The sequence below is a fragment of the Malus domestica genome, chromosome 14 (assembly GCF_042453785.1).
Source record: "Malus domestica chromosome 14, GDT2T_hap1".
Taxonomy (NCBI): Eukaryota; Viridiplantae; Streptophyta; class Magnoliopsida; order Rosales; family Rosaceae; genus Malus; species Malus domestica.
Window position 1 is genome coordinate 23,190,453 of NC_091674.1, and position 18,506 is coordinate 23,208,958.

General features: G+C 36.1%; 2 protein-coding genes across 3 annotated transcripts; one reads left to right on the forward strand and one right to left on the reverse strand.

Annotated features, from left to right (window-relative positions):
* Window positions 1–2,661: 2,661 nt before the first annotated feature.
* On the reverse strand, window positions 2,662–6,008 carry LOC103454938 (uncharacterized). Of its 2 annotated transcripts, none has more exons than XM_070811556.1 (4): window positions 5,939–6,008; window positions 3,938–4,790; window positions 3,179–3,328; window positions 2,662–3,046 (listed from the first exon to the last, which is right to left on the reverse strand). In XM_070811556.1, the coding sequence occupies exons 2-4, from the start codon at window positions 4,784–4,786 to the stop codon at window positions 2,825–2,827; spliced, it is 1,221 nt and encodes a 406-aa protein (XP_070667657.1). In that variant the 5' UTR covers window positions 4,787–4,790; window positions 5,939–6,008; the 3' UTR covers window positions 2,662–2,824. The 2 variants fall into 2 exon arrangements, with proteins under 2 accessions (XP_070667657.1, XP_070667656.1); XM_070811555.1 differs by having other exon boundaries at window positions 3,938–4,793.
* A 7,650-nt stretch (window positions 6,009–13,658) lies between these two features.
* Window positions 13,659–16,404, forward strand: LOC103454871 ((+)-neomenthol dehydrogenase). The gene is made up of 4 exons (XM_008394463.3): window positions 13,659–13,860; window positions 14,287–14,545; window positions 14,670–14,864; window positions 15,584–16,404. Exons 1-4 carry the CDS (start codon window positions 13,769–13,771, stop codon window positions 15,977–15,979), a joined length of 942 nt encoding a protein of 313 aa, XP_008392685.1. The 5' UTR covers window positions 13,659–13,768; the 3' UTR covers window positions 15,980–16,404.
* Window positions 16,405–18,506: the final 2,102 nt, after the last annotated feature.

Here is an 18,506-nt window from a genome sequence, read left to right on the forward strand (position 1 = left end):
GACACAACAATGAATATATACTTGATCGCTGTCTCAAATCATTTCCATCTTATGAGATTAATCCAGATTACTCCCGAGACTTGAAGTTTTTGGTCCAGTATACTAGTTTGGGTTAGCTAAATAGAATTGAAATGAGATTACCATCGATGATGTTTTCACTTATATGGTAGCTACCCACATAAATAAAAAGCCACAATATTGAACCGTGTTCTGTTGATTAAGTGACAACGTAAAACTGATTGGACAACCGAAATTACAATCCAAGTCAAATTCCTTACCAAAGTGTGTTTGGACCTATCGTTCCTACACTGCTTAAGGTAACCCTGTTGTGTTACAAGTGGGAAATGAAGCATTATGAGATGAGTGAAATAGTGCGATATGATGCACGCCTTACGATGCAATGTTTCTTTCAAACGTCCTATGATTGATAACAACATTATGAAATGTGGTTAGTGTTTTCTCCATAGGGATATAGATATGGAGATTTACATGTAAGTTCCCAAAGAATTACATAGACTGGTTCAAATAGTTTCAAATTACGGGACACCTTCTTAACTCGTTTGAGGCATTCACTTATGGATTGAAATAATGCAACGGATGTGGTATACCCGTCTAAGTGATTATTTTATTAGTCAGGGATGAATTATGCCCTTACGTGTTAAACTATGAAGTCTTATTCCGAATTGCTAGAGTTACAGTTTATGTCATTGACATGAATCTCACTAAGACTTTGGAAGAGCTTGAGAAAACTGCCTTGCACTGAAGATGGAATTTGAGATGAAGGATCTTGGGAAAACTCGTTTATGCCTTCACCTGAAGTTGAAGCATTGTTCTGACGATACCTTGGTCTACCAGTCGAACTACACCCCAAAGGTGTTACCTTTGAGTATACTTGTGATCGTCCATATGTTGTATGCAAATGAGACCCTTGAAGAGGTTATGGAATCTGAAATTCCATATCTAAGTTCAACTTTGCACTTCGTTGTACTTAGTTCAGTGTATTAGACAGGACATCTCATTCGCTGGTGATCTATGGTTATGTCTTTACCAATAGGGATATTGTAATATCTTGGAGGTCTACAATATAACCTTAGTTGCGAAATCTTCAAATCGTTCCAAGACTCACCTCACTTCACTACGCCACAAGTGATACATGGTTAGGTGTTCTTGTTGAGCATATTTGAAACACTTGCTGTTTTCATCCATCGTTGAGTTTCAACGATGATCCATGAAGATTATGTTGCATGTATTCACCCGACCAAGACATGATACATCAATGAAGTCCATGCCAAGACATATTGCGTCTACATGTACATTAGCAAAGCATCAGGAGATTGAAGTCATGTAAGCCGATCCTAGCCAACCTTGCCAACCTCTACACGACGTCACTGCCGAAGTCAACCTTCCAGAAGCTTGTTCGAGGAATTGGTAACTATTCGTATGCAATGCTTGTAGTTCTCATTTGGAAGTTCTGTCAAACTCAGGGGGATTATCCAGAAGTATACTCACTTTATTTAATGTACTTTTTTCCCTACGATTAAGAGTATTTTCCCACTGGGTTTTTGCTACCTAACTAGGTTTTCACGAGGCACCCATCCTGAGCCGATCATATCTTTGTGAGTTCTTCTACTTGCGTCCAGAAGACGTATAGTTTTGACTTAATGCAACTTTTCACTTTTCTCTTTAGTCTATAAGTTTTTCTCCCACATTAGGTTTTACCATAGCATGGTTTTGTGAGTTTTACCTTATTATGCATTCTTCCGTTGATTTGAGACTCACATTCGCTCATTGTGTCGACGACTTCATCAACTGTACTTACTTCATCGCTGAAGACCTGATGCGTTATTTACTTGAGTATTTACACACTCAATAGGGAGTGTTGCAGTCCTATTAGATTAGGAATGTAATTGTGTAAATCCTAGTGTATCTAGGGATATCTTTGAATATTCCCTTTAGTAGTTAATTAATATCCTGTTAAAGTTGTAATCCTAAAAGGGTAAGGAATTAACCTTCCCTACTACTATAAATAAAGGCACAATGAGGTAGAATAAAACACACCTCACAATTATACATCTCTCTCTTCTCTCTCTATGTGCCGCACCTCCCTCTCCCTGACCTTCATAATTGTTCAATAAATTATGCCTACAACAAATTTGAATATGTACCCATATTTTTTAATTTAATTTGTACACATATGTTTGCTGAATATACCCATGCTAATTACGCGTATTCATTTTTTAAAATATATTTGTAATTACGTGGGTACATTTTTTGTTAGCTATATAACTATGTGAAGAATAATATTAGGGTTTAGGTAATTATTATATTGTAAAAATGTTATTGATGCTTGTTTAAATTTCATAATTTGTGAGAAGAGTAATGCTAGGAAGACTAATTTTGTAAACTAAATGACAAAAAGTTGATGATTTGATTATAACTTAAGTGTTTATTAAGGTGCTTATTTCTTATTTGTGACACATAATTTAGTTTGCAACTTTTGTTTACAAATTTTGTCACCCTAACATTACCCTTTGCAGGAATGTATAAATGCATGAGTTAATCCTTAAATGATGGTGCTTAACTGATATCTTGCTTTCAACTTTACATATAGTGACGATCATTTCGTGAACAAACACCAGAATATTTATGCAAATCTTCAAATTTATTAAGTTGACTGGAGCTTTATTACTTCATCACACATTCACCAAACAGATGAATATGATCTTACAGATGTTTATTTAATTTGATAACAGTAGCTTATTTTACTCAAAGTGTTTCTGCTACCAAAATGTAGAAGAGACCCATAACCAGCAGCTTATTTTACTCAAAGTGTTTCTGCTACCAAAATGTAGAAGAGACCCATAACTCCGCTGTGCAGCTGAGTGCTCTCGTAATTAGAAACTACAGTCAGTGTCTCCCCATCTTTTATCTTGACTGAGCCCGGCCAAGGGTAACAAGTGGTCATTCCAACGATATAACCAGCCTCATTTCCCGCTTCTTTTCCTTTTCCATAAATTGGTGTTGACGAACACAAAACCCTTCCATCCTAAATTAAAACGATTACAATTAATTAACAAGAACATTAGTTAATCAGTTAGTTAATGACACTACGACAGTGTATAATTATTAATTTGAGTAACAACCAATTAAATTACTTGGAGTGGAAGAAAAAAAGCACCTCTCCATGCAGTGTTGAACCAAGCCCCCCCCTGTGCTGATGGGCTACACCATAGATGACATGACCACCAGTTGGCATTGTAATCTTTGCCCATTTGTTGTCTAAGCACCCATTAGTGGCATTGCAAGATTTTTCAACATCATATTCGACCTGCACAAAAGAAAGATATATAAAGAATCAAAAGACGTATGTCGTCAAACTGGATGAACCACACATGCATGTTAGCAACAAATTAGTAATCAACATAACTAAGGGCTGGTTTGGTACAGGCTTTGAAAAAAAGTTGTTGTGAGAATAAGCGGCTGTGCTGTGAGAATAAGCGGCTGTGAAATAAATCAGCAGAGTGTTTGGTAAACTTTTTTGTAAAAGTGTTTTTGGAAAAAAAAAACAGTCTGATAGTGGGTATTTTCATTAAAGGAGTATTGTAGCTCTGTGTGTTTTGAAAAAAAAGCTAGTTTTCCAAAGTTGCAAATAGCAGCTTCAGCTTTTTCCATTGATTTCAGCTTATTCTCACAGCAACTTCCAAAATAAGCCTTTTTTTTTTCAGTTTACCAAACACCTAAAACCCTCACAGCTTTTTTTCATGGGTGCTTTTTTTTTAAGCACCTCACTCCCAAACCACCCCTAAGTCTTACATTGTATGTTACGTCAATTTTTAGATAAGTTTGGCAACATAAACTGTATAGAGACAGACAGTGTTTGATAAGAGAATGTTAATGCCATACAGTACAAAATTAAGTTCATTAATTAATTAATTACCAGGCAATTGTGTTTAGCTCCAGTAGGCGCTGAATGATTCATTCTATCAGTGACATCAAGGATATAAACCTTGACAGGCACAACAGACTCAGACCAGTCAACCCACTTCACAGTATATCTCAAGTAGTGGTTTTTCTTTTCACCATCAAACCCTTGTTTCAGTCTGCACTTTGCACCGTCAGGGCAACATGTCAAACCCCCGGTGTACCCAGCCGGCAGAGGCTGGCCACTTTGATCCCTGGACACGTTATACATATCACACCTGCACTCCGTGCACCCTAGGTCATCTTCCACTCCTCTAGTATCAATTGCATGCACATTGAGCATCCATCTCTCCTCAAACCCATCAGGAACCCCTTTACCATCCCCAACTTCGATTCCATAATGACCTGGAACGTCTGTGGCTGTTTTTCGTGTTTCGGATCCGAGTCCGAAATATTGTCCAAGAGCACCATTCTGGCACATCCCACTGTTCCTCAACCATATAACATCCGATTCCGAGAGCTGCAGGGGAAGCTGCTGCTCTGGCTCCACGTAACCTATCCGAGCATAATATCTTTCAACAATCCAGTGATGGAGGTAGACTTCATGAAGAGGACTGGAATTCCCTTCTTCATCAATTACTTCAGCATTGAAACTCTTTAGGGCAATGTGACCTTTTGGGAAGTGAACGTTGTAAAAGTATTTGCTGGAACTTAATCCTGGTTCCAATACAAACTTAGGGGAGAGGTAGACGCCAGTCTTGGTCTTAAATTTCTTGTGTTTCAGATGTGCATGTGAACATGGAGTGCTTAATGCCAATACTAGCGCGGCTAACAAAAATACCCAACCTTGAAAACAGCGTGCCATTTTCCTGCTAATAATGAAGTAGTAATCTCTTAGAAAAAATACTCGCACAAAAAGCTCATGAAATCTCTTACGGATAATACTTATAAGAGAAAGGTCTTCCTTCACGAACGTGATATCATTTCATTGTATAAATACATAAACGAAACCGTTTATTCTTTTCATTAGAATTTTAGACCATCTCTAAAAAATCATTCAATTTAGATACCATTGTCATCCATATATGTCAAAAAAAATCAATGGTTCTAATAACAAAGTAGCATTCTTGTGGTAAACTATTGATTTCTTTTATTCATATAAATAACTAAAGAAACTCTAACTCAAATGAATTTTTCTAGAAATATCTTTAAACAATGATAAATGACTCAAATTATGACTTTTGTATGCTAAAATAATACCATATTAGCGAGATTTGAGAACTTTTCACTTAATTATGAATAAAGAAAGTATTATTCATCTCTTATTTTTAATGTCAATTAATCAATTTATAAACTATCAGAAATTACAAAATAATATTACGAAGCGTAAGATAATAAAATAACATGTATGACGACATTAATGTTTACATTCATCACAAATTCAAAACACGCAAGAAACAAAAAAGTATAGCTAAAAAACAAGTTTGAAGGGCTTTCTGAATGGGGGAAAAGATTTCCAAATAGATACAGGGACTATAAACACAAAAAACCGATCTCATCATTTACATGGGTACATTTTTTCTCACCACCCTCAAGTGATGGTAATGCTCACTACCCTACATATTACTATTGAACGAGTTTAAATTTTGAGATTTGTATTTATCTACTACACAGATCTCAAAATTTAAATTCATTCAACGGTTATAAATAGAGTGGTGAGGGAAATTATTCCCTCATTTACATACGTTCTAATATAGGCGGATTTCAGATATAATTACAGATATAATTACATACGTTCTAATATATTTTTTTTTATACGTTCTAATATATTCGATCAGTTTTGTTTGTCTGGAGTAACATTGTGGATATAAGAAAAGATATAAGTAAAACACCTCAAAAAATAAAAAACCAAGACAATGTAATTGTTATAAACTCTTTTCCACCTTGATTGAATCTACAAACCCCATAAGAATTGAAAGAATGATGAAAATAAAAAGGATAAAAGTAGAGAGAGTACTCCGAAATGGATGTTGCTGGAAGAGGAAGCACTCAACCACCGAAAGAGTATGAGTTGAAGATGAGCACCGTGTTAGATATGAATCCATTACCTATCCATCCTATCCTATATATATACTTATTTGTAAGTATGTCAGACACAAATGAAGAAAATAAAACTTGAGAAATTGCCTGGAATCTGGAATTGACATGTTTTTGTTGGAAAATATTATTATTTAGATTTATTTTAATGTTTGGTATTTTGGGCTTAGCCCTTTAGTATTAGGGTTTCATTTCCTTGCCTATTAGGGTTATGTTAGTTTTCTATATATATGGTACTTTGTAACTCTATAGAATAATAAGTTATTCACAATGTAGTCTCTTAGGTTTTTTTGTAGCCGTTCAGGCATTCTCGTTTGTTTAATAATATTTTTATTATTCTTGTTACTCTTATTCATTGCGCACTCTGATATTCAACTTGGTATCAGAGCAGGTTGGATCTTTCGGGATTTAATCTGTTCTTGATAGGTATCCATGTTGTTTGTTTGATATTAGTTTTGAAAAAAAAAAAAAAAATCAGTTTGCTGCGTCATGTCAATCGTCCTTTGCTACCGTTCGAAATTGCATCGGCACCTAATCTACATCACCGCTCGTGTTGTTTCACGTTTTCCCTTGAAGTCCTGTAAACCTGCATTTGTTTCGTATCTGCACGTGTGTTGTTTTTGCATGAATTGAAGAAGGGCAGAGAAAAAGGAATAAGAAAAAAGAAAGAAAGAAAACGTGATGTTTGAAGGAAAAAAAATAGGAAAAAAATAAAGGGGAAAAAAAGGTAGAAAAGAATAAAGACAAAAAATGTTGGGTTTTTGTTTGAAGACCCACACGGGCAGAAAGAAATATGGTATGTTTGGTTGGATTTTTTTTTTTTATTGTTTGTTTGGAAGTTGGTATTGATTTTGATATTGGTATTGATATTGATATTCGCATTCGCATTGGCATCGGCATTGGTATTGGTATTGGTATTAGTATTGGTATCGGCATTAGCGCATTGTTCTGGATTCATTTTCATAAGGATTCGACGTGATCATGGAGTGCCGGCTGTCGACTACCTGACGCCCTCCCCCTCCTCCTTTATCCGGGCTTGGGACCGGCCATGTAAAACATAGGCGGAAGGGGTAGAGGAAGAGACTGCTTCGTGGGATGTGTGGGCACACGAGAAAGGATAAGATTGGGAATGAGGATATCCGAGGTAAAGTAGGAGTAGCCGAAATTGAAGGAAAGATGAGAGAAAATCGGTTCCGGTGATTTGGACATGTGCAAAGAAGGCCTACTGACGCTCCGATTCGAAGATGTGACTACGGGACAGAGGTTCAGGGCCGAAGGGGTAGAGGAAGACCTAGGAAAACTTTGGAAGAGACTCTAAGAAAAGACTTAGAGTACTTGGATCTAACGGAGGACATGACACAAAACCGAGCGCAATGGCGTTCTAGGATTCATATAGCCGACCCCACTTAGTGGGAAAAGGCTTTGTTGTTGTTGTTGTTGTTGTTGTTGTTATCGGCATTAGCGCATTGGCATGGGCTCTCTTAGGTTTTTTTGTAGCCGTTCTGGCATTCTCGTTTGTTTAATAATATTTTTATTATTCTTGTTAGTCTTATTCGTTGCGTACTCTGATGTTCAACTTGGTATCAGAGCAGATTAGATCTTTCGGGATTTAATCTGTTCTTGATAGGTATCCATGTTGTTTGTTTGATATTAGTTTAAAAAAAAAAATCAGTTTGCTGCGTCATGTCATCGTCCTCTGCTACCGTTCGAAATTGCATCGGTACCTGATATGCATCACCGCTCGTGCTGTTTCACGTTTTCCCTTGAAGTCCTGTAAACCTGCATCTGTTTCGTATCTGCACGTGTGCTGTTTTTGCATGAATTGAAGAAGGGCAGAGAAAAAGGAATAAGAAAAAAAGAAGAAAAAAAAAGAAAGAAGACGTGATGTTTGAAGGAAAAAAAATAGGAAAAAAAAGGTAGAAAAGAATAAAGACAAAAAACGTTGGTTTTTTGTTTGAAGACCCACATGGGCAGAAAGAAATATGGTATGTTTGGTTGGATTTTTTTTTTTATTGTTTGTTTGGAAGTTGGTATTGATTTTGATATTGGTATTGGTATTGGTATTGATATTGGCATTGGTATTGGTATTGATATTGGCATTGGTATTGGTATTGGCATTGACATTGGCATCGGCATTGGCGCATTGGCATTGACATTGGCATCGGCATTGGCGCATTGGCATTGGAATTTGGAGTCTTGCATCGGCATCGGCACTGGAATTTGGAATCATGCATCCACGTCTACTTTGGCAAACCCATGTCGTGTACCGTCATGAGTTTGACGGGGTTGTTGGAAAATATTATTATTTAGATTTATTTTAATGTTTGGTATTTTGGGCTTAGCCCGTTAGTATTAGGATTTTATTTCCTTGTCTATTAGGATTAAGTTAGTTTTCTATATATATGATACTTTGTAACTTTATAGAATAATAAGTTATTCACAATGTAGTCTCTTAGGTTTTTTTGTAGCCTTTCCGGCATTCTCATTTGTTTAATAATATTTCTATTATTTTTGTTAGTCATGTTTGTTGCGTACTCTGATATTCAACTATTTTATCAATGTGTACGGTTTACTTGTCCTCGGTCATCCCACCCCAGGAATTGAACTTACGGGCAATCTTAGACCATTCCATGGAGGCTTATCGCCGCCTTTACTGCCACTTCAGGAATTGGACAGATGGGTTAATTTCTTCCTGCACAAGCCAAATAATGGTATAAGGGTCTAGATTAGTAGTCAGCCCTCAGCCATGATGATGCTAATTAAGGGAACTACCTAAGAAAGTATGACTGCATTTAGTCTCATCTTAAGTTTATTCAATTTGGATCAAACATAGGGATGGGCAAATATCCATTGGTTATGGATAACCGTGGTTACCGTCCATTTAAATTAAACGGTTACGGTTATAGGTAACCGTGTAGATAAATAAACCGTTATGGGTATAACCGTTTACCCGCGAAATTTAAATGGGCGGTTATGGGTATTAACCGCGATTATAAACGGGTAATTGTTTACCCATTTATTTTATATATGTAAAACTAACACAAACCATGTTCTCGATCTAACAATACTTCGCACCCAATAAATTAGCAAGGAATTCATCGGTCCTTCTCTCAATAACACTACTACAGGAATGATGATTCTCATCATCAAGGAATTAGTCAAATTAATTTAAATTCCTTGCGGGTAATCGTGAAATTGAAAGAAATGCTTTGACAGAAATGTCTTCTAAACAATTTGTGTAACCAAATAATACTTAGCAAATATTATATTTACCTTCATTGGTAATAGTTAAAAATATCGTCCGTAAACTATTATTTCAATTATTGGAATGATATAAGGACTTAAAAAATTAAAATATGGAAATGTATGATAAATGTACCTATAATGGTGTTTAATTGTAAAAAAAAATGACAATTTTTTTTTAATTTTCAAGTTGTTAAAAAACATGTAGACGGGTGAAAAAGGGGTAATGGTAAAAAAAAAAGATAAACGGGTTAAAAAGGATAAATGGGTAAACGGGTATTAAACTGTTACGGTTAAATGGGTATGTGGTTATGGGTATGGTTAACCGTTTATAAACGGTTATGGGTATGGGTATAACCGTTTAGGCAATTACCCAACGGGTAAATGGTTATGCGGGTATGAGCATAAACGGTTATGGATAAATTAACCGCAGTTACCCGTCCGTCATAACCATTGCCCATCCTTAATCAAACATTCAAACCTATCGGAGTAAAAGATTGCAAGTCGTACTCAAAGCCGCTATAATGAGGGGTGAAGGATTGCCGGAGTTACGTACGGTGGGATCGACTGCGTATTATTCAATATTCGATTCATTACGATGGTTTGGTGAACAAGAAAGATTTTTTCAAAGTCAATTTTTTCTTTTTGTCCAAGTTTTTCCATTTTGATAGTAAGATTTTAATGTCAAAAAGAGCTGCTGTTAAAGATTCAAACAATATATGTATATAGCAGATTTCAACAATAGTTGCTATCTGTCAACAACATTGATATATAGTCAACATTAGTTGCTACTCACAGTAAATGTTGTTAAGTGAATATTAGCAGCTGTAATTAAATGGTCTTTAGATATTAGTTCTGTAAATTGCAATATAAAAAACTCATTACGGAGACAATCAATATACAGAAAATTGACCCACAAACACATTATCTCTGAGGATTCATATAAGTACGAAATCTACATCTATGAATTGATCATGTAATTAGTTCTTAGAATTAATAATTCTTCAAATGTTCATAGCCTTATGATTGATCAAAAGGTTTAATATCGATATTGACTCTATGGTACAATGCGTGAAAACAACCCATTCACAAATTACAACCCAACAGTGAGCTAGCTAGCTGCGGTTATCTTTTGAGTTTTGATTACAAAACTAGTCAATTACCACATGTTTATAATTTCTTGGCAAAATGTTAGAAAAGTCGATCTAATCTCGAAGGGATTGTAGGCATGATAGTTTAAAATTTTAAAGAGGTCTGTTTCAGTTTAGGGTTGTTTGGTAATTATTTGGTTTTCAATTGAAAACTCGTTTGGTAACATCTTTCGTTTGAAAACTGAAAATCGAAAATCAAAAAATGAAAGTTAGTTTCTTGAGTTTTTAAAATGAGAAAGTTTATTTAAACCCATATAACCTCTTTCTACACCCAACTTAAATTTTAATTGTGAATAGTTTTTTTACCCTAGTGCATAATTACCACCAAATACAAGATGAAATTAACAATAAAACCAAAATTTATCAATAAACCCACATCCCAAATAATCGAATTCTACTATCACGCAATGTTTATCCTACTTTCATCACGCAATTAATCAACATTTATCTAAGCCATTTATTCGCAAGAAATCTTCATTATGAGTTGTCCGCACAAAAAAATAGCAATAACATCTTTTAGAAAAATCGAAAGTCAAGAACCATAAAATTCTTCATAAACTAGACATCCAGAACTTTCCGAGCATATAAAGCTCAATATCTATTTCATCTTGAGGAAGTACAGCTTAATCTTCAAACTTGACAAAAGAACGATTCCAATAGAAGCCAAATGCATTGGATAAACAACAAACAGAGGAGCCATGACCTTGAATGCCGTGGTGAGGAAAGGAGAAGTCAAGTATCCTCGTTGTCCGGTGATGAGACCCCATCTTCGATTTGTAGAAGCATTGACCATACGTTGTGAATAATATTCCACGAGTTCTTATTCTTCAAATTGATGCACCAATATCTACTTTTCCTAATGCAAACTATTTAAGGGAAAGGTAATAAAATACAAGTTAGATATCGATATATGAAAACAAAGTAGTCAGCGAGATAGATATTTAATCTATGCTCAAAATCTGGTTCACATGATCTCAAAGTGGTACATGAGAAGGAATGCAAGATAAAATGGGAGAAACAAGCTTACACTATGTTATAATAGATATTGGCAATAAGTGATCAATCTGCAACGGTCATAAATTAAACCTTTACGATATCTGCCACTAAGCTTTACTACGAGTCTAATGCTAAAATTAAAATCAAATTACAGCTGTTGGAAGCATCGATACTGGTGGGATCACAATGCTTGAAGAGGTCCAGAAAAATGTAGATAGAAAGGGTCTCAAGGTATGACATTATGGTAGACTAGTTCTGTTTGATATAGTTCATATTTTTGTTTGATCATGAGCTTATGTTTTATTCTTTCTTCTGATCTATCATCTTCTAATAGCAAACCCCCAAAGTATGGTGATCAAGAAGCTTGCGAAGTCCAAGTTCACCAAGAAAATTGGTAAGGAATGGGTGTAAAGATAAATATATATTTTGAATTGGGTTTATGTGGGTAGTTTAGGTAGTAAATTTGGGTTTAAAAAGATATTAAACCTTTAATTAAAAATAATATAGATGTAGAGAGTAAGTTGGGTGTAGAAAGAGGTTATATGGGTTCAAATAAAATTTCCCTTTTAAAATTTGACTTTCAATGTTTAAGTTTTGGTTTATACTGAAAATAGCTACCAAACAAGTTTCAGAGAAAATGAAAAAAAAAATTAGAATTAAAAACTAGAAGCAAATGTGTTATCAAACAGCCTCTTAGTCACTCATATGGAGTTTGGAAATGGGATCGATCGGAAGCGATGACAACTCATGGATATAAAAGTTGGGAAATTATTGTGCTAGTAAGTTTGACTATGATTTTGCAAATGCAATGTCGAATGGAGGAGGCGATGGAGGAAGGGATGGTGGGATGGGTGACAAAAGAATAATGACAGAGTCAGAATTTTATGTGAGTGAGGGCCTTTCATAAACGCATGGATTTTTTTTTTTAACTTATAACATGAGTAATTGAAGTAATTTTCACAAAACTAAAAGACCCATTAAATTCAATAGAGAGAATCAAAAGAATTGCACAATACAACTTAATAGGAGGCAGAGAGGAGGGTAACTACTAAAAAAATATAAAAAATAAAAAGAACATACAAAATTATTCAGGTTTGCCTAGTTTGATAGAAGAGGGCAAAAAGGAAGTCTACAAATAATATATGATTAGGTTGCTTTAGAAATAATATTAAAATTTGTTTTAGAACCCTGGTTTACAAACTCCTCGTTTCATTAAACTACAAATACAAAACAACAAAATTGTTAGAATTTGAAGATAACAATGTGGTTGGAGTCAACTTCTTTATGAGGACAATTTATCTTCTTCCTCATGTTTCACAACAACTGTAGGCTTAGAACTACCGGTAAATTTCTTACACTGTAATCAGGATGGGAGGATGGGCCCGTGACCACTCTGGTACCCTAGTGGCCCCTCCCTTGACAGAAAAGAGGATTCTGAATCTCAAAATGCTACTTCCATAAAACAACTCAATCGCTAAAACTGACGACATATTGAGCAAGTAGTGATGACATATGATAATACTGTCGAGATATCCAACAATGACAAGATACTAACCGAATACTAATGACATACTGACTGAATACACTTTTTAATTGTAAATTTTTGTACAAAGTAATTTTAAACCAATTTCATAATTAAATCTGACGTCTCTTAAGCACCCCACATTATCTCCCCTTTTTAATTTACCATTGTATAACAATCATAATCAAAACTGACATTCTCGTTATCATCATCTAAAAATTATTTTTAGAAAAATTCATTCTAGGCTGTTTAGTCATCCATATGAATAAAAAAACATATTAACCATTTATCATGAGAATGCTAGATGTTACCAGAACTGTCAATTTATTCGACACATTTTAATGACTAAACGATTTTTAAGTTAAATAAATTTATCTAAACATACCTTTAAAAAAAATCTTTTTTGCTAACTATAAAATAATGTTACGTCAAAGGAAAAAGGAACGAGGTAAGTATTGTATTGTATTGTATTAAAATCAAGTCGGCCCAACGCAACCCGATCCGGCTGTAAGCCTTTGGGTCGGGCCAACACATCGCAAGTTCTGGAAGTCCATTGCATGGGAAGCAATGGTTAGGAGGAGAGAAAGGATCCGAAATTATGGCGGGAGTTTTGACGAAGGAACAACGGCCAGGCACTTGACCAAAACCAACAACGTGGCAAATGACGGAGTCCTGTCGCTCCTAGAGCCGCGGCGGCTGTGATAAAACTGTTCCAACGACGCTAAACTAACCAAAACATACGCTCTCTCACTCTCTATCTCTCTCTATCTCTCTCTCTATCTCTCTCTCTCTCTCTCTCTCTCTCTCTCTCTCTCAAGACGCAGAGCGCAGAGCAGACATGGAAAAATCTGAAAGAGCCAAAGAAAGAAAAGAAAAGAGACTTCAAGAAATCTCCCTCCTCAGAACCATTCCTTATTCCGATCACCAGAGGTTGGTTTGCTCTTACCTTGCTCGTTTAATTTTCCTCACATTTCCATTTCTGATAGAGTAAAAAATGATGACTCTAGCTGTTGTTATCTTTGTTATTTTTGCAATTTTTTCGTGTTCGTAATTGAAAACAGAACTGACCAAAAAAACCAGTTGTGATTTGTTATTTGTGCATTGAATGTTTATGATTTTTGCAAGTTTTGCAATTTCTTCATGTTTGTGAATTGAACATACACAAAAAAAAAAGAAAGAAAAAGAAAACACATTTGTGATTTTGTGCATGGTGGAATGCATGATCTTAATTTAGCCTCTAGCTGTTGTGATCTTTGTTAGTTTTGCAATTTCTTCATGTTCATGAATTAAGAACAACAAAACGATCAACCCAATTGTGATTTGTGTATTTGGGCATACATGTGTGTGACTGTATAGGTGGTGGTCAGCAGAGACCGTTGCGGTGGTGACTGGGGGTAACAGGGGGATTGGGTTTGAGATTTCGAAGCAGCTTGCGGCACAAGGGGTAACTGTTATACTCACATCCAGAGATCACAGTGTGGGGCTTGAAGCGGCTAAGGTCTTCCAAGAAGGTGGTTTCAATGTGTTTTGTCACCAGCTCGATGTGTTAGACACCGCGTCCATCACCGAGTTTTGTGACTGGTTGAAACAAAACTATGGTGGGTTGGATATTCTGGTGAGTTGATCAGATTTTGGGCTTTGAAGATAAACTGTTTCATTCCATTCCCAGCTGTACTTTGCCATTTTCCATATGGGTTCTAATTTTATGCAATTATTTTGCTCCCCTTTCAATCTTGCAGATAAATAATGCAGCTGTTAATTTCAATCAGGGTTTTGATAATACTGTCGAGTATGCCTCTCAGGTTATTACTACAAATTATTATGGCACCAAAAATATGATTCAAGCAATGATCCCCTTGATGAAACCTTCAGCTGCTGGAGCTCGTATTGTTAATGTGAGCTCAAGATTGGGTAGAATAAATGGCAAGCGGAGTGTAAGTAACTTGGTTTCTTTCATCTTTTATTTTGTATTCATAAAAAATTCATCCTTTTTATGTATGTCCATGAATGTTGCGGGTAGGGAAATTGGAGAATGTTGTGCTCAGGGATGAGCTAGATCGCTACTTTTCATGGGGCAGTTATCTTTGGTTGCATGCTTGAAAAGAAATAAGTTGTGTTTTCTAAAAGGCCAAAACTTGATGGATTTCAAAATAACCAATTTAGGTTATAGAAGCTAAGAAGAGGGTTTGTGCTCATCTGAGTGCTAGCAGAGTGTTACCCCTTTGACCAAAATTTGACCAGAAGTTTGAGAACCTGCCTTTATGTTTGACCCAATGGCATCAAATTCCTAGGAGGCATCATAGTTCGCCCAGGTTATGCTGCTGGATTGAGGAACAGTGTTGAGAAACCATGGGTGAATGATATGAGGTGGATTTGGTGCCGGAACAGGTCAGGAAAGTAAGTGTCTAGCTGCTAGATGAAGCATCTCTGAGAGGCTTGCTAGATTTCCAGCTGCCGTCGGGTTTTCTAATCAACTCTGATTTCTCCCTGAGGGATATCATTAGCGTGCTGGGAATCTCCATTGCATGATATCATTTGATGCTATATATCTTTTGAGAATATATCAGAAGCTTAACGAAACTTGTTCATCTTTCCCCGACCTTATGCACTTGCACAGCTTTGCTATCGATCTAATCATTTTTTTTCTTGACAGAAAATTGAAGATGTGTGTTTGAGAGAGAAATTTAGCAATTTGGACACAATCACTGAGGAACTGATTGATCAAACAGTTTCCAGTTTTCTACAACAAGTACAAGATGGCACTTGGGAATCCGGGGGGTGGCCTAAAACGTTCACTGACTACTCGGTATCAAAACTTGCAGTCAACACTTACACCAGGCTGATGGCAAAGATGCTATCCGACAGACCAGAAGGCCAGAAAATTTATATCAACTGTTACTGCCCAGGTTGGGTGAAGACTGCTATGACAGGTTATGCTGGGAATATTTCAGTTGAAGCAGGGGCTGACACTGCAGTTTGGCTTGCCTTGCTTCCAGACCTGGCAGTAACGGGGAAGTTTTTCGCTGAAAGACGTGAGATAAGCTTCTAAGGTAGTCTGTCTAAAGACTAAGAAAGTTTGTGCAACAGTTCAATTGCTTCATTACGGACTTCACATCCGTTACAGTCCTAATGACAGTGAAAATTCTATTGTAATCGACATCTTCCGAACTGCAATATGCCGTGAGTGAATACCTTATGAATTATGTTGAAGAAGGGAGCCAGCAACTTACTGTAGGGTGTAAACGGATATGATGGAGGCTAGAAAATATTTGATGTCCAAAGGCTATGCGACGTGCTTCTGTGTCATCGGAAAGCTGGAATTTTTAAAAGCACAATTTTGTTCCCAATCGTGTTTAGTTATTGGGGTTAGAGATTAAGTTGGGAAGTCTTCGCTTAGTGATTGTTATGCCACTGTTTATTTTGTTTAGGTTTTACCTATCAATGCAAGTGATTTTTCTATGTGCATTTGAAGAATTTTTGGTATCATGTTGGGAAATAATTTTGATACTCTACTAGTAAATGTCTAAATCCTGCTCTACTAGTTTTCTTACTTCAATTATACTTTTTTGTGGGGATATCGTTTTTTATATAAGCGATATTGAAAAAGTAAAAATCGAACAACTAGCTGAGTTACAAGTCTCTTATCAATGAGGTATTATTTATAAGTGTGCTATATCTATATATATAAAGAGAGTACAAAAAGATGAAGTTTTTATAATCCCAAAATTGCTCTTCTTCCATTAGGATTTAAAAAAAAAAAACCACTTAGCGTAGCGGGACTATAGATGGTTAATAAGTTTTTTATTTTCTAAAATATGTTTTCATAAAAAACCATAATAACTAAAATAAGTAAAATTAAAGAAAAACAAAAAAAAAATTATCATATAAAACAGTTTAATTATACTTTATTCCTTAGAGTGCAATCTTGCTCATCATTCTCATCATGCTCTAGGATTTCATGACATAAAAGAGCGATCCATGAAAGACGTTACCTAAAATTTCTGCCTAAGTTCATTTATTCTACACTAAATTATGCATGAGTTTTTTTCTTTTTTTTTCTATCAAACGATAGATTTTGTTAGATTAATCACCGACGGGATTTGAACCCACGCCATCATGCAAATGCTCAACATCTTTCCACCACTGTGGTAAAAGGTCACTTACTAAATTATACATATGTCATCAATAGTTTTGTATCGTAATGTAAAAATAATATACATCTGATCTTTCACCGGTAGTCATTCTTTTTCGATTCGAATCGTGCCACATTAAAAATTTATTTTCCAAGGAGCTAAAACGAGGTTTTACCCATGTGAGATTTCTTCTAAGTCTCAACCCATGCAAAAACTGCATGAGATTAAAGTGTGTAGTGACTTCTCTCCGTAAGTGAAAGTCTTCCTCTCCGTGAGTGAGAGTTTTTCTCCCCGTGCGTGAGAGTAGCAAAGAACCTCAATTTCCTCCTCTAGCCACCGGTAGGGTCCGTGGCAGCCTCTCCTTTTTGGTTCTTTGGTGGTTATCCCAGTTTCCTCCTTGTTTTTCTTGCTTTTCCACCCCTACTTGCCACTGAGCTTTCCAGCCCTCAGATCTGATTTCTTTTCCCCTTCAACCAATCAACATCTCCCCATCCACCCACCCACCCATCTGCATGTCCCCCCCCCCCCCAACCATACCTTCTTTTGCATGTTCGTTTGTCTTCCATGGATTCCCTCTTCGCTCCTATCTGCAACCATTTTTACCTGCGATCTGTTGCGGCCTTTCACCGAGAAGGTGGGTAGAGTTCCGGTGTCTTCACCCGCTCGGGTGGTCACACCACCACCTTCTCCCTGTTTGCCTTCTTTGGCAGTGTTGCTTGTGGAAATCCCACAAGCTTCTTCGGTTTCTATAACTTGGTGGTTGCGATCTACGGTTTGCTATCTGACGGAGGACGAACTTTATTTTCTTTCCATCTCTTAGGTGCCATTTGGCTGGGCTCCTGGCAGGTGTTGGCTGTGGAGACTCGTGCTCGTTGTGCTGTTGCGGCGTTTTCGGCTACGGCGCATGGAGAAAGCCGTTAGGGTTTGTTTGTGTGCTTCTGTTTTGGGCTATTGGGTTACAACGGAGGTCCTTCTTTTGCTTTTGTGGTTTATGTATTTGGGCCTTTGTTATGTAATTATGTTGTGTTTTAGTAATAAAGAAACCCATTTTCCCAAAAAAAGAAAAAAGGCTGCATAAGATTTTTCAAAGTTAAAATTTTGTCCATACTGCTTAATTTCTTTCCGGGTAGATGGTTTTTTACTTCTTTTTCTTGACTTTTTGACTGGTGAAATTGCACCACGTGAAAATACTGCCAAAATAAAAATAAATAATAATTATTAATCAATAAGAATAAGGGATAATCGTGATTATCCAAAAGAATTATCAAGGTCGACTCAATTTAAGATTAATGATAATATCACCGGCTACAGAAAAATAGTGAACAAATCCAACTCAAACTCTACTTTAAGTTTGTTTTATTTAATTTCTTTTATTTTATACATATTTTTAGTTGTTAACAATATCTTTAAGTTTCAACTACGTTTCCAATGAGTCCCAAGAGC